Below are 17,037 nucleotides of genomic sequence, written 5' to 3'. Positions count from 1 at the left end.
ACTGAGTTACTCCAGTTTTATGTATCTGTCCTCGGCCTGATGTATGTGATGGAGCACAGAAACCGGGGCCTGATGCGTGTGTTGGAACATGGGAACCAGGGCCTGATGCGGGTGAGGAAGTACCGGAACCAGGGTGCGAGTGTGAGGGAACACAGGGGCAGGTGCGTGTGTGAGGGAGCAGGGATGTTGGGGCCTGGTGCATGTGAGTGAGCACGGCTAACAAAGCCCTGTGTGTGTGTGTGTGTGTGTGTGTGTGTGTGTGTGTGTGTGTGTGTGTGTGTGTGTGTGTGTGTGTGTGTGTGTGTGTGTGTGTGTGTGTGTGTATGTGTGAGGAAATATGGACCAGGTGACTGTGAGTGAACACGGGAATTGAGTCCCGGTTCACGTGAGGGAACAGCAGGACGACTCGGTGGTTTCAGTGCATGTGAGGAAGCAAAGAAACTGTGGTCCTGTGCATGTGAGGGAATCAGGGTACTGGGCTCGATGCTTGTGAGAGATCATAGGAACATGAGGGCTCAACAGGTCTATAGAGACAGTGGAAACCAGGACTCAGTGAATTGAAAAACAGCACACGAATAGAGACCCAGTGAATGGAACATGTCCCACTGTTGTGATCTTAACTTGCTGGGGAGCAGATTATCAGAGCTTCATTGTATCAGACAAAAAATAGGCTGTTATAAAGTACAAGGCTAAGTGATCAACAGCTTGATCAATTAATTTTAAGCAGCTCTTCGCAGCAAACTATTGCACATATTGTAAGCTTTGGTTTAGAAGAGGACTGGCAAGTCTCTTAGTAGGTATCTTTAAAGTTATGAAATTGTTTCAGATGGATGTAACCTTCCACAAGAATGCATCCTTTCCACATGCTGCCCAAAATGGATGGTTCCAGTTTAAGAAGTTATTGTTGTTACTAAATTAATGTCCCACTGATGATGTGTCAGGTGACAATAATGAGTAAAATCTGGTGATGAGCTACCTAAAGGGGCATATGACAATTTTATCAAGTTAATGTCTTCAGGATGCATTGAGATACAACATATTCACCTCCAGAGGTAGAGGTTTACTCATGGAAGCTCACAAATGTTGCTACAAACTGATTGTCTATAAGATTATTACAGACAAAGCAGGGACACCATGCGAGTCTCAAGATCAATTGGATAACAATATGAACTATGTGTAAGAAATAACTGCAGATGCTGGTTTAAATCGAAGGAAGACACAAAATGCTGGAGTAACTCAGCGGGTGAGGCAGTATCTCTGGAGAGAAGGAATGGGGGACCTATTGGGTCAATATGAACTCCAAGGGCAAGGTGAGACTGCACATTCCATTCTTAAAGACATGTTAAACTCTGCTCCTGCCTTTCAAAAAAATACAAAAGTTATAAATTTAGTATTGTGCACTTTTAATAAACAACTACAAATCCAACCTTAACCTGTCTTCTTCTTCTTGCGCATGGCGAGCACAGCCTAAAGTTGTCGGCCAACTTGTTCTATTTGATCTTATTTGATAGGGCACATCAGGTTGATTACATTAGTCGAAACAGGGCGGACCACGTGAAGGGTGCAATCTCCCACCCCAACCTTAACCTGTGAGAAAATCAGAACGAAAAAAAAACTGCTTTGCCGTTGAATTGACTGTCTCGGATTTGAACTCAAAAGTCTGTGTCTCTGTCCATCTCGCTTGGATTTGGGTTTCTGAAACCTTAACTGGATCCAAGATAGGGTAACTTCATTCACCAGTCAGACTTGTAGACAGTCTTCGGAAGAAGATAGACACGGAATGCTGGAGTAACTCAGCGGGACAGGCAGCATCTCTGGAGAGAAGGAATGGGTGATGTTTCAGATCGAGAGCCTTCTTCAGACAGTCTTCAGTGGAGTGCATTCCACCTAAGCAAACCCCTGAATTTGTCACCAATTTCAACCAAACCTCAGTCTCATGATATTCCACTGTAGTTCCTGTCTCCCACTTGTGTAAGCACCACTGACTAGTTGGATTAAAAATATAAAAAACTCTAGTTTTGTTTGAAACTGCTTGTTCGTATCATAGTAGGTAAGAAAGTTAAAAAGTTAAACGTCAAAGCAGGAATAGACCGTACGGTCTCTAGTGCACGTTCTAACATTTAAGATCTTGACTGATCTTTTATCTCCTCACCACTTCCTGTACTAACCTTAACCTCAATATCTCAAAATATATCGATCTCTTCCCTGAATATATGCAGTGACTATGCTTTCATAATTCACTTGAACAAATATTTCCTCTCATCTTATTCCCCAAATAGCTGAAACCTTTTGAGAGTTACCATTGATTCCAGACATCACAGCCAGTGGAAACATCATTCCCATCAAACTATGTTAGGCCCTGTAAGAATTTTGTATATTTCAATGAATTTCCACTAAAAACCTCTTAAGTGAGGAAAATACAGGCCCAATCTGCTAACGTTTCCATTTGCAATAAACCCACCATTCCATGAAAAAAATCGTTAGAACCTTCTCTACACTCCCTCTCTTGCAAGCATATACTTCCGCAAGCAGGGGATCCAGACCTGTACATAATGGAAACATAGAAAATAAGTGCAGGAGTAGGTTATTCGGCCCTTCGAGCCAACACCACCATTCAATTCCACCGGGTGGCGCCGTCAGCAATGGCAGCCTCGTCAATGGTCCGTCTGACTTTTCGTCGTTTTTGTTATTCTTAGTGTGTTTTAAAAAGTTTGTGTTAATGTTCTCTGGTTTGTTTTATGTGGGGGGGGGGGGGGGGGGGGGGGGGGGGGGGGGGGAAACTTTTTTCAATCTCTTACCTTGCCGGAGATGCGATTGGTTTCCGGATAGCTTTCACTGCCTGCTGTACCTGCATGCTTACTTTCAGTGACTGATGTACAAGCACACCCAGGTCTCATTGCAACTCCCCTTATTACTATCTGACTATTCAGATAATAATCTGCCTTCCTGTTCTTGCCACCAAAGTGGATAACCTCACATTTATCCACATTATACTGCATCTGCCATTCATCTGGTTTTGTTTTTTCTGTTTCTTGTTTTTTGTGCTAAATTGTATGTATGCACTGAGTACGAGCAGCTTTCAGTTTCACTGTACATGTATAGTGACAATAAATGGCATATCATATCATATCATCTGCCCAATCTATCCAATTCTCACTGCAGCCTCATAGCATCCTCCTCGCAGTTCTCATTGCCACCCAGCTATGTGTCATCCGCAAATCTAGAGATGTTACATTTAATTCCCTCGTCTAAATCCTCACACACTGGCTGTCATGGTCCCAAATTATTCGAGACTATTTCCTGCATATTGGAAGCTAGCAAATGTAGCACCACGGGAGAGAGAGGAAGGAAAGAAAGGAAATAAAATAAATGATTCCAGCATTTGTCTTATCATGAGGTTAACCCATCTTTGAAACAGAAGACAGACAGGAGAAACTCGGCAGGACATAGAAACATAGAAAATAGGTGCAGGAGTAGGCCATTCGAGCCTGCACCACCATTCAATATGATCATAGCTGATCATCCAACTCAGTATCCTGTACCTGCCTTCTCTCCATACCCCCTGATCCCTTTCAGCCCCAAGGGCCATATCTAACTCCCTCTTAACTATAAGACAGGCAGCATCCCTGGATAGAAGGAATGGGTGACATTTCGGGTCAAGGCCCTTCTTCAGACCAAGTTGGTTAAGACCTAATTATAAGCAGCGTAATGTTGCAATAGTAATTCCTGAACAGCAGACAGCATTATATCCATCGTCAAGTCTTTCTGATATCGGGCTCCCATTGGCCATCTTCCTTCATCACCTCCTCTCATTTACCGAGAATGTTATTGAGTCAGCTCCAATGGCGTCACATCCCACCGTGGTCATTGATATCGTGGATAGCTGTATGAATAGATTATCCGACAGGTCATTGATACCAAGGCAAAACGTCAGCACACATATTTTCCCTCCGACACCATTGGACAATGATCAGAATGGAAAGGAACTCTAGGTATTAAACACCCCATTAGCTTAAATGGCCTTAACGGACTTGCAGTGAAAGTTCCACAAGCCACTGGTAAGAACAGATCTGGGGCATAGTGTTCAGTATTGGTCTAATTTAGGGAAGGGCATAAATGCTTTGGAAGCTGTTCAAAGATTTATTAGACCGATGGCTAAAACAGGTGGATTGGCTTTGAGAGAAGGTTGTATAGGGCAGTATATATGGGGTCATAATTGAAATCTAATGCCCAGAGTGGTTGTAAAGGAGTTGCAGGAGTAGATATTATCCACTGCAAGAAGTTCTGTATCTAAACTTGGATGTTCACTTTTTTTTCTTAAATAAGGTGTTGCTCATTTAAGAGACGAGGCATTTTATTTCTACTCGGCTTGTGTCTTTGGGACTTTCGTCCTCCTACAGCAGTGGAGGTGGAAGCAGAGTTCATTACAGCTACTCAGGTACTAGAGAAAGGGTAAAACCCTATTGTGGGCAGGCAGGTATATATTGGTTGTATTCAGATCAGCCACGTTTCTACTGAATCCAAGAGCAACTTAAGGGGCTTCAATGTATATGCTTTTATCTAAGTTAATCAAACCCAGTGAATGTGTCACAACCTCCAATACATTTACTCACCAAACAAGACAGTGGGTGCTGAAGGTAGTACACCTGCTTCACAGCTCCAGCGAGCAGAGTTTAATCCTAGGTAGACAAAAATGCTGGAGAAACTCAGCGGGTGAGGGAGCATCTATCTTCCCATGACTATGTGGGGTTTACCCAAGTGCTGCGGTATACCCTCGCATTCTCAAAATACGTGCATTGGTACATTAATTGGTTCTTGTAAATTGCCCCGACTGTAAGTGAGTGATTGGGTTATTGAGGAAAGTTCTTGGGCAGAAATAAGTGAAAGAATGGGACAGATAAGATTATTAATAGAGCTATACAGAACGGAAACAGTCCTTCCATCCAACTTGTCCATGCCAACCAATTTGGCATTCTGGACGAGTCCCATATGTCTTTTGAAAGGCAGACTTGTATCTGGTTCTATAACTTTCCCTGGCATCTTGTTCAGATATGGATTACTCTCCAAATGAAAAAGGATGCCCAAGGTCCCTCTTAAATCTCTCCCCTTTCACCTAAATGCCCTTTAGTTTTAAAATCCTCTATCAATTCATGATAACATGAGCATTCATGTTATCCATGCCCCTCATGATTTTGTACAACTCAATGTCACCCTTCAACCTCCTGCACGCCAAAGAAGAGAGTCCCAGCCCCTCTCCGTAACTCAATTCTGCAAGTTCTGGTAACATCCTAGTGAATTACTCCTGCACCCTTTAAAACATAATGATATCCTTCCCACAGCTGGGTGACCAGTACTTCGCATGGTACTCCAGGCATGGTTTCACCAGCTATATTATAATGTCTCAATTTTTATACTCAGCACCGGTCCCATTTAAGGCAAATGCGTCAATGCTTTCTTCGCCGTCCTGTCCACCCAATTCACCAATTTCAGGAAATCATGCACCTGTACTGGCAGATATCTCTGTCCCACAACATTCTCCAGAGCTCTAACATTTGCTGTGCAAGTCTTGCTCTGGTTTGACAAACCAAAGTGCGGTCCCTCACACTTTTCAGTGTTAAAGTCTAATTGCCATTCCTTAAACTAACTCCCAGTTGGTCACGATCCTATTGTAAACTTAGATAGCCCCTTCCTCACTGTCCACTTTAGCACCAAATTTGGTGTCATCTGCATATTCACTAACGATGTTAACTACATTGGAATCTACATTAACAACGTAGATGACAAACAAAAGTGAACCCAGCACCGTTCTGTGATCACAGACATCTAATCGGGAAAATCTCTACAACTAGCCTTTGATTCCTTCCGCCAAGCCTCTGAGAGTTGGCACTCAATAGGCTGAAAATTATGAGAAAATATGGGAATCCATTGTTCAGCATGGTCAGGGCAAAGTGTCACATATGTGTAAAGTGGAGAAATAACGTTTGTAGATCCTGTTTCCAATCTTAGCTCTATCCTTCTTGATGCAGAATTGCTGAAAAAAACTTCTGATGTTGGCGTTTAGTCACCAATCTCTTGTAGCAGACACAAAATTTGAGATATGCAGCCTCCTTGCTCAACACATTAAAACAATACATTGTCATTGCTCTAAAGGTTGAATTTGGTGAAATGAACAGCTTTTGACCTTTCTTTATCATCACAGCCAATCCATCTCTGCTGTCAGAATCAGAATCAGAATCAGAATCAATTTATTTGTCATTTGGACCCCTGGAGGTCCAAACGAAATGCCGTACCAAACGAAATGCCGTTTGGCAATTACAAAATAAGATTTGAGACTCTAGTCTGATCACTCATTCAGCTTCACTTTGCTATTATCATAAAGGGAAGTTTGTTTTTTTAAATAGAAGGCAATTTTGGCAATTACACTTCGGGCATTCTGGAGACACAGGAAACTAGGGAAGATGTTTTGCAATCTTGAGCAAAAAACAAAGTGCTGGAAGGAAACTACAGATGGTGGAATCTTGAGCAAAAAACAAAGTGCTGGAAGAACTCGGCAGGTCGGTCTGCATCTCTGGAGAGCATGGATCGGTGACCTTTCAGGTCGAGTGCCTTCTTCAGACTCAGGCAATTATGGAATTCTATTCTGTATACTTTACCTGGTTGATTTGATCAAAATACAGCACATGATCACTGATCACCAGAGACTGGGATTCCAACTCAGCAGTGGATTTCAATAAAGTCACAAACTCGGCAACCATTGATATTGATTTTAATTTCACGTTTGGGGGATTTATATCAACAAAATTACAGCAAAATAGCAGTTTTTTTCAGATTTGAACTGGAACATTTTATACAAGGATTTAATTTAAACATATATACATGTATCCAAGGACCAATTATAATTTTGAGGGCTATAAAATACACTGTAGGAGGAAAAATGGAAATAACAAACCTGTTTTTAAAAAAAAAATCAATAACAGTCATTTAAAGGTACACAAAAATGCTGGAGAAACTCAGCGGGTGCAGCAGCATCTATGGAGCGAAGGAAATAGGCGACGTTTCGGGACGAAACGTCACCTATTTCCTTCGCTCCATAGATGCTGCTGCACCCGCTGAGTTTCTCCAACATTTTTGTGTACCTTCGATCTTCCAGCATCTACAGTTCCTTCTTGAACATACAGTCATTTAAATCTGTGTTACTGAACAGAGTCAATCTTCAATGCCAAAACATACCAGTGCACATGCATCCAACAATTTCCATGGAGAATGCTTCAAAAGTTCCAGAGAAATGCTGTAATGAGTAAGGTGTATACTTTGACTTTGTCGTTGTATTCTAATTCAGAAATCGAATGCTATTCTTTCCATAATCAAAGCTATAGTTGCACGGGAAGCAACTCCAAACACGGGATGGTGAATTCCTGTGAGAATGGTGGGTGTGTGAAACAGTGAGGGATGCGAGGGTTTCTGAATCTTCCTGTCAAATGAGAAGCAAAGGGAGTTTCCTCACATATTTTAACGATTGATATCAGAAAGTATTTGAGGTTAGAGGCTATCATACAAGCAATCACACTTCAGAGAATAATCTGTTTCTTGTAAACACTCCTTCTGTGCTCTTACTTTAACACCAAATCCAAAGGCTATATTGTTAAAATAATTGTTCACAACGTCGAACCATAACATTACATTTGGAAAACATCAAGGTCAAACTCCTGAAGCTCCTCATCCATCACTAGCGGAGTTAAAGAACAGTAAAATCATCAGCCGTGCATGAAACTGGGGACCGTCTAATACCACGCATTCTTAGTAAATGTCCCTTTAAAAAGTGCACTCTTCACAACCATGTCACCGTCAAGATTATTGTGCAAGACGGGTTGTGAACTTTTCTCGCACATTTTTTTGTAGCTGATGTTGTTCTTCCCTTTCTCAAGGCAGCACCACTATCACTGGGCACCAACATCAACTGGGCACCATAAGCACGTGATGAGATAAAAGGGAAAGTTTCAATGTGCCTCATTTGTGAGTTGGAAAAGTGTTTCGGATTATTATATTACCGGGGGGGGGGAGACTTTAATTTCATTCTTTGAAAGGAAATCAATTGTCAGAAATATTCAGTCAACAGAATAACATTATCAGAAGCTTTAGTCAGGTCAGCTTTTGTCAAGAACCCTGCCTTTGAAACATATGACACATGGCAATGAACAGTAATATTATATTTGGTTTCCAAAGTTTAGTTTGGATAGCCTCATTGAGACCCAATATCAGAAGCAGACTCCAACAATCAGCTGAAGATAGACACAAAAAGCTGGAGTAACTCAGAGGGACAGGCAGCATAACTGGAGAGAAGGAATGGGTGACGTTTTGGGCCTAGATCCATCTTCAGACCAACAATCAGCTGCTATTAATACTATTGGAGAAGGCAATTCCTAACCCCATTCTTCTGCTCATGGTTAGTAAGCACAAGGGGCTAGAGGGAACCATGCATTTCTCCTAAATCATTATTAGCTTACCTTCTAGTTATGAATCATCATTTCAAAATCCTCCCCCAAGTACAGAAACACCATTGTGTTTCCCACCTTAAACCGTGTTCATCATTTATAGAGCTCGGCAAGATCACACCTGGTTCCTCAAAATGACGCCCAGCATGGCATTATTCTTGTGGCTCAATTACTGCAGGGGAGATCTCAGACTAATCAGCCAATTCCATTAGATTACACTCAGCAGTGGCAGGGTGTGTTTAGAATCAGGGTGTAGTGAATGACACTGAGTAGGCCACCAAACCTTTAACGGAAATCATAGAATCAATAGCCCGTCTTTCAGCCAGTGATTCATTTTTTTTTTTTAATTGCAGGAATTTAGAATAGTCACACAAACTATACAAAGGTGCTCATTTAGTTTCTGATTGATTAGGTAATGTGCAACGACAAGTGACTGATTCTCTGAATCCAGCACATAGGAGGAAGTAGTGGCATTGAGACTGTTTTGTTTAACTAGGTAACTACACTCCAAGGGAGCATCTAGCTTTCCAAGGAATTTGACAACAGTGTTGAAATATATGGGCAGGTTTGAAGCTGAGTAACAAAGACCCTGACAGCCATGGGGCAGTCACAGTCTCCTTTCCCTCTTTGTAGGAAACTGGGGACGTGTCCCAAGACCAGAGAAAATAAAAATTCAGAGGTAAACATCATGCTATGAATCTTCCCCATAAAAACAGAATCACTGAATCACCACAATGAGAAGACAGGTTAACAATGTGCTGCCAAATAAATTATTTTAAGCAGCATATATTTCGTTACTCCTTTTTATATCTTGAAAGGATCAATTTGAATTACAGCACAAACTGCCCACTCGTTCCATAAAGTGGTGATTTCCCTTACTGAAGTCCCACGATGTTTCCTCACAGAAATCGTTAATCAAAGGGCCAGGATTCTCAGTCTGGATTATCCAGGAACTGTACTAACCACTTAGCCAATGCTTTTTCTTTGTACTTCCAACTGTTATCTCATTGTAATATTGGTAATAATCAGTTCTGTCAAAGATGTGGGGTGAAAAGAGCCGACTGTAAGTGTGATTAGCTATCGTGCAACTCACTGTTCTTCCTCACAAACAGCAAGGGATATGACGGCTTCAGAAAACTCATTGTGAACCGTGAAGATTTTCTCCATCAGACTGGCTAATTACTCAGGATAGGACGAACAGGCAATGAGGCAAAATCCCCTCTTGAAGGGTTTAGATAGAAAGTGAGGTGGAGAACGTTAAGTGATGAGATGGAATGGTGATTCTGGACAGGGAGTGTAGTGGGTTACATTAAAAAAAATCAAAAAAAATCCGGGGGTGTCTGAAAGGCCTGGTCAATCTCTCTTCATTTGCTCACTGACCCATTTCCATTTTTTCCCCCTGTTTTCGATTCAGATTCACAGCACTTATGGAATTTTCCTTTCAGTTCCGCACATTAGCCCAAATGGAAAGTAAAACAGAATAAGGTTTTAATCAGTTTACACTCAGATCGCTTCTCAATTTGAAGCAGGCAGAGTTGTGTAAAATGAAAGTGAAGGCAGGAATTAGTATTTCAGGCTGTTAACTTTTCATCAGACGAGGAAAAAGGTCACCATGATATATTTCAAGCAGACACAGAGGCATGGGAAGAGTGAAAAGGAAAGAGTGCAAAGTCTTTTGATATTGCTCAAAGCAAGTGAGGTTAAACCATAGGGACAATAAAACTATAGGAGTTACCCCAAAGGCATTGTATGATTTTGATTATCATTGGTTTAATAAGTTGTAGAATGTCGATGTTTGAAATGGAAGACATTTAATACAAGCTACACCTGGGGTGGTGTAGACAATGTAGGGGAGGTGGAGGAAGTGCAGGAACAAGAGGGAGGAAGCACAAGAAAATACAAGAGATGGGCAGGGAGAAATAACTACACACTAACACAGTGGCTAAGACACAGATAGCCAGACACACAGGCAAATAGAAAGACTTGGAGTGCCCCAAAAGTTAAATTATATGTGCAACCAGAATTACCCTAAATGATCGCATCCACGGTACTCTCTCTCAAACGAATAGCAATAGGGCTTGAAAGACACAACGGATAATATTCAAGATTGTGACATTAGCTTGGTCTGATGCTCTGCCTTACTTTAGCACTTTTTAGGGGATGCAGTGCCTTACACAAAATGTTTGACCTTGTCCCGTGATAAAAGTTAAAAGCATTTTTTGTTGTATCCAACAAGTGACAACAATATTTCATTTGATCTTATGCTTACTATCGTCACCTTGTTATTATTTGAAACTGAGCATTTTCAGGCCTGACCATGTCACTGAATTCTTCACAAATCACAGGATTTCACAATCCCAGACCAGCCTTTTCAAAATCCAAATATAGAGGGTCAAAGTGATAAACCTCCATCTGTCAGTCCTGTGCATGGAAACCTTCAGCACTCAGTCCAATGTTACCACTCCAACGGCAAGAGCACAAAGTTCATTGTTTAAAAATATAAACATAAATCCTTTTTAAATGGGTTGAAAGTGGTCTACGCACACATTCAGTGTTAAACATTTCTGGGGAGAGGTGCCAATTTACTGATAACAGACTTCCATTTTCAGAACCTTCTGTCCAACAGGCACATGGATGGTGGATTCAACAATTCACCACAATGATCGATGGCAGCCGATTTTGAATAAGAAAAGTTCCTGTGTTTCTTCAAGTGCAGGCACGCAATGTTCATGGGACTGTATGCTCAGTCTCTCTCTGGCGCCATTTACTTTCGGAAAGCATCGGTGAACAGTCCGCAGAAAGACGATTAACTGTAAGGTTGATCATATCGGCCTTTAATCATCATTCTTAATAATGGCCCGACCTAGTCAGGAAGGAAATAAATAATGAGCCTCATCATATTGCCCAGGCAATTAGGAACAGATGGATTATCCAAAACTGATAATGCAACATGAAAGGGCAATCACACCCATGCAATCTCTGTGTCATTTCTGCATTCCATGTTGATTGCCGATCTGTTTTCCAATCTTATTGCAGGTCACTGCTGGGAAGGAATTATTTTGCTCGGCATTTTATTTCTCTGTCCTGCTGCTCATGTATCACTTTGACTCACTTTCACCAGAGCTATGAGTCGGGGTTCAAGCCCCACTTCAGGTCCCAACAATGAAAAATAAGTCTAGCCTTTTCGTAGACTACTAGGGGAGTGTAAAGGGCCTGTCCCACGAGCATGCGACCTGCATGCGGCAAACGCGACCAATTCGGAAGAGGGGGCCGCGTGGAGGTTGAGTGATCCCCGTACAGGGCCGGTCCCACCTGCGTGCGCCTGCATGCGACGAGCGCGACCAAACAGGAAGCGGGGGCCGCGCGGAGGTCGTGTGAGTGACGTGAAGTTCGAGCGAAGTCCGCGGGAAGTTCGCGCGTGACGTACGGCATCAAGACGCTGCGCACGCCCGTTGAGGCGGTGCGTACGGCGCCGAGGCGACTGCGGGCCGGCAGGCCGTTGCCGCGCGGAATTTTTGAACACTCAGTTTTTCGGATCCCCGCGCGATGTCGGGACCAGCTCTGCACAACTCCATACGGCTCCGGCGATCGAAGTGGGACCCGCCCCGAGGCCGTACGGCTCAAGCGACCATGTTAGGTTGCGCTTGCCGCATGCAGTCGCATGCTGGTGGGACAGGCCCTTTACTATGTCACAGCTGGTATCGTTTGACTAAGATAGTAAACCAAGCCACAGTTTATCTGTTCATATGAATGTTAGTAATATTCTCCAGAGACTGTCACTCCATGCATTTATTTCAGGTAAACACAAGGAGTTTTTTTCTTGGTTTGATGAGAGGTATAGTTACTGCAGCTGTTTCTGTGCTGAGAAACCTCAGTCAATGGTGCATGATGTGACAAGAGTTGAAAATCAAGGACACAAGTGGGCAAACTAGAAAGGAGCAATTAGGTAGAAGGCAGTAATTTGAAAACCCATTACAAAAGGAAGAAAATATAAGACAGTGCATCAAGTTAAAAACAAGTGTGAGCCAGTCATGGGTTCAAATCCTGTTCCAAGAATTTGAGGAGACAGTCTAACATGTCAATATACAATTTGGAGAGAGTTACCAGTTTGACGAGATGTCAAGTTGGAATGTATGAATGTATGCCTGACTCTTCAAGTGGATATGAAGGAAGGTAAGACTCAACAAGCTCTTCTGTGTCAACACCAGCATTCATCCTTGGAAGATCACTGGCAATTATCTTTTCAGCAGCTTGTGAGATCTAGTGGTCAAACTGACATCAAACTACTGCATGAGATTATTAGTCAGTGTATCTTGGACACATGAAGACGTGAACAATATCACATAAAAGCAAAATCTCTTTCGGTTAAATTAAATAACCAGGAATGAGTTTACATGCAGTGGTTCTCAACCAACAGGCTACATGCAGTTATGTTTAATTTAAAAGTTGGTTCATTTTTACTTCATTTGTTTAACTAGAACATGCATGTTAGATTTTTAAACTTAGAAGTAAAATTATAGAACAGATTGTTTTGCATTAGTCAGATAACAAATATGTAGCATTTTATAAATCAATGCATTTTATAAATGAATAAACTGTGTAACTGTTGCCCACTTTACATGGTGGAAGCTACAAGGATGACCCACTGCGGCAAATAGGCTGGGAATAGATTCATTCACCAGTGAAAGAAAACATGAATCAGGGGACCTGATGTGACTGACTCCTGTTAAATCAAAAGCAAAGTGTTAAAAATCAAATGAAGATTTGTCAGTGCTGTTGAAAATGGGTTTAACTAATTTGGCTGGGAAATGGGGGCACAGAGTTGATGTTTATTTGGGGTGGAAGTGCGATCAAATATAGATGGAAAATAAAGTCAGTCTAGCTGCAGATCACATGCAAGGCATGTGAAAAATGCAAAGCCAATCCATTTTCACACAGGAAGTCTGTGGTAAAACAGATTAACTTAAGAACATGAATCAGCACCTGGAAATCTAATAGTGTTGATAACACTGAAACATGGCTGAAAAAAGGATTGGCATCTCAGCATTCTAGAATATATAATCTTCATATTTGACTGGTTTGGGGGAGGGTTTAAAAGGGATGATGGTATTGTAATATCAATTAAGGAATCCATTACTTAGAGTGGCGCAGCGGTAGAGCTGCTGCCCCACAGCACCAGAGAACCGGGTTCGACCCTGACTATGGGTGCTGTCTGTGTGGAGTTTGAACGTGTTCCCTGTAATCGCGAGGGCTTTCTCTGGTTTCGTCCCACATTCCAAAGACATGCAGGTTTGTAGGTTAATTGGCTTCTGTAAATAATTGCCCCCAGTGTGTCGAATGTGAGAGCATAGAACTAGTGTGTGGGTGATCAATGGTTGGACTTGTTGGGCTGAACTGTCTGTGTCCACTCTGTATCTCTAAACTAAACTAAATTACCACAGTCACGAAGAAGGATATCCTAGGAGGCTCTGCATTGGTGGCTCTATGGGTACAGTCCCGTAGGGCAGGACAATTTCAACATTATCAGGCAGGAGCAAGGAGCACATACTAGCAGATGAGTCTGTGTCAGACAAGTGGGAGTGGTTCAACAGTGAAACAACAAAAGTTCAGGGCTAACCTTTCACAGGGGTGAAAGGTACAGACAGCAGATCCAGGGAGCCCAGGATGTCAAGTATGATCAAAGCTAAGGGGAATAGTATTGATGGATACTTGATGGTCAATGCAAATAAGGTGACAGAAGGGGCTGTTTCTGTGCAGTGTAACTCAGTGAAATGGGTTTGCCAGGTTTTGAAGTCCACATTATATTAACTGTTTAACACGTTACAACTTGTATTGGGCTATTGAAGTTACACATAGACAAATTAAAATGTGCAATGCTTTACCTCCTGTGGTTCTCCTAGAGCTTCTCCCAGCATTTTTTCTATATTTCTCATAATGGCAACCTTCTGATGGGATTTCAATGGGTATTCAATTTTCTTTGGAGTTGGTGCACCCTTAAGATAAACGGGTGCATTAAGCAATACTTTCGCGCCATGTATGTTTGAAAATCTATCTAACGTATCTGCTAAACATCTCAAGCCCCTTCAAATTCAAGCTTTACACACCGACAGCCCTCACATGAATACATAGGCAGAATACGTTTGAAAAATATAATACCTATCATTTCCTGTCTGAGAAAAAATATTTCTCAGTGCTTTATTAAGTGATGAAATTTTTTTTTTGTGCAGATATAATCTTAAAATGGATGACACCTACTTCTGAAGGTAGACAAAAAAGCTGGAGAAACTCAGAGGGTGAGGCAGCATCTATGGAGCGAAGGAATAGGTGATGTTTCGGGTCGAGACCTTTCTTCAGACTGATGTGGGGGTGGGTGAGGGGGGTGAGAAGAAGAAAGGAAGAGGCGGAGACAGTGGGCTGTGGGAGAGGTGGGAAGGGGAGGGGAAGAAGGGAGAAAGCAAGGACTACCTGAAATTGGAGAAGCCAATGTTAATACCGATGAAGTGTAAACTACCCAAGCGAAATATGAGGTGCTGCTCCTCCAGTTTGCGGTGGGACTTATTCTGGCCATGGAGGAGGCCCAGGACTGAAAGGTCGGATACGGAATGGGAGGGGGAGTTGAAGTGCTGAGCCACCGGGAGATCAGGTTCGTTAATGCGAACTATGCGGAGGTGTTGGGTGAAGCGATCGCCAAGCCTGCGCTTGGTCTCACCGATGTAGAAACATAGAACATAGAACATAGAAATTAGGTGCAGGAGTAGGCCATTCGGCCCTTCGAGCCTGCACCGCCATCCAATATGATCATGGCTGATCATCCAACTCAGTATCCCGTACCTGCCTTCTCTCCATACCCTCTGATCCCCTTAGCCACAAGGGCCACATCCAACTCCCTCTTAAATATAGCCAATGAACTGGCCTCGACTACCCTCTGCGGCAGAGAGTTCCAGAGATTCACCACTCTCTGTGTGAAAAAAGTTCTTCTCATCTCGGTTTTAAAGTATTTCCCCCTTATCCTTAAGCTGTGACCCCTTGTCCTGGACTTCCCTAACATCGGGAGCAATCTTCCTGCATCTAGCCTGTCCAACCCATTAAGAATTTTGTAAGTTTCTATAAGATCCCCTCTCAATCTCCTCAATTCTAGAGAGTATAAACCAAGTCTATCCAGTCTTTCTTCATAAGACAGTCCTGACATCCCAGGAATCAGTCTGGTGAACCTTCTCTGCACTCCCTCTATGGCAATAATGTCCTTCCTCAGATTTGGAGACCAAAACTGTTCGCAATACTCCAGGTGTGGTCTCACCAAGACCCTGTACAACTGCAGTAGAACCTCCCTGCTCCTATACTCAAATCCTTTTGCTATGAAAGCTAACATACCATTCGCTTTCTTCAGTGCCTGCTGCACCTGCATGCCTACTTTCAATGACTGGTGTACCATGACACCCAGGTCTCGCTGCATCTCCCCTTTTCCTAGTCGGCCACCATTTAGATAATAGTCTGCTTTCCTGTTTTTGCCACCAAAATGGATAACCTCACAATGTACAGTAATTGACACCTGGAGCAGCGGATGCAATAGATGCCTTACTTCTGAAAATTGGGCATTTTTACTGTAGGACAAAGGAGGTTTAATTTGTAATCTTCAATCATGTACTAACTTTATAATGACAAATTGATAATGTTCCATGGTATTTTTTGATTAAGAGCTAAAGAGAGACACAAAAATACTGGAAAAAATGGATAGGTGGCGTTTCCGGACGGGACCCTTCTTCCACAACCTGCAAAGTCACCTATCCATGTTCTCCAGAGATGCTGCCTGACCCACTGAGCTATTCCAGCATTTTGTGTCTATCCTTGGTATAAACCAGCATCTGCAGTTCCTTTTTATTGCTAAATGTCATAAAGTTACCCTTACCTTGTACCAGAAGTTGACAGTAATAGTGATTCCTCCATTCAGCAATGACTCAATATGATGCCACCTGAAATTAAATTCAAATAATAACCATTGGGGACTGATGCAGTACACACGATTAACAGCAGCAACACGTTGTTGAGATTATACACTTATCATCATTGGCATCTACTCATCTTCATCCAGCATTCCAGAAAAACAGATGGGAGAGAGACATCTTGCATTGCTTGTTCCTCTTTGCGAAACATTTCTCCACTGGACGGGGGAACAGATACTTAAAATAGAGTTACCCCTCCTCCCACTCCCTCCCCCCTGTACAGTACAGGTTTGCTGAAGATTTAGAAGAAGGACAGTACTAATAACAAGAGGAGGAATCTGGATGCAAATGCATAGGATTCCTCTCACTTCTAAATATCTCCTAGTGTACATTAAAATGATCAAAACACTTGTAGATGAGAATATTTGGGCACGCCTAAAGAAATTGAAGAATGATACCAGATATTTATTTTAGTGATCCAGCATGGAAACAGGCCCTTCGGCCCAGCGAACCATGCTCAGCATAATAAAGTAAATACCTGTAGGTTTGAATGCACAATTAATTCACAATGTATTTTGGCTCAAATTATTCCAATCAGCAGCAAT

General features: G+C 42.3%; 2 protein-coding genes across 6 annotated transcripts in view; one reads left to right on the top strand and one right to left on the bottom strand.

Annotated features, from left to right (window-relative positions):
- ndufb8 (NADH:ubiquinone oxidoreductase subunit B8) overlaps positions 1-17,037 on the top strand; it is a 212,145-nt gene that overhangs the window by 152,799 nt on the left and 42,309 nt on the right. The gene's annotated exons all lie outside the window — the stretch shown is intronic.
- The window catches only part of hif1an (hypoxia inducible factor 1 subunit alpha inhibitor), a 54,367-nt gene that overhangs the window by 1,433 nt on the left and 35,897 nt on the right, over positions 1-17,037 (bottom strand). The window contains exons 6-8 of one of the 5 annotated variants that reach the window (XM_055661872.1): positions 16,399-16,462; positions 14,375-14,485; positions 7,329-11,355 (exon numbers count right to left, since the gene is read on the bottom strand). In XM_055661872.1, the coding sequence (XP_055517847.1) occupies positions 11,299-11,355; positions 14,375-14,485; positions 16,399-16,462 (232 nt within the window). In that variant the 3' untranslated portion in view covers positions 7,329-11,298. Of the gene's footprint in view, positions 1-7,120; positions 11,356-14,374; positions 14,486-16,398; positions 16,463-17,037 lie in introns of those variants that run through there. The other 4 variants (XM_055661874.1, XM_055661873.1, XM_055661875.1 and 1 more) reach the window with 4 other exon arrangements.

This window comes from Leucoraja erinacea, chromosome 34 (assembly GCF_028641065.1).
Source record: "Leucoraja erinacea ecotype New England chromosome 34, Leri_hhj_1, whole genome shotgun sequence".
Classification (NCBI taxonomy): Eukaryota; Metazoa; Chordata; class Chondrichthyes; order Rajiformes; family Rajidae; genus Leucoraja; species Leucoraja erinaceus.
The sequence above is the reverse complement of the archived record's forward strand: the minus strand, read 5'-3'. Positions and strand labels throughout refer to the sequence as shown.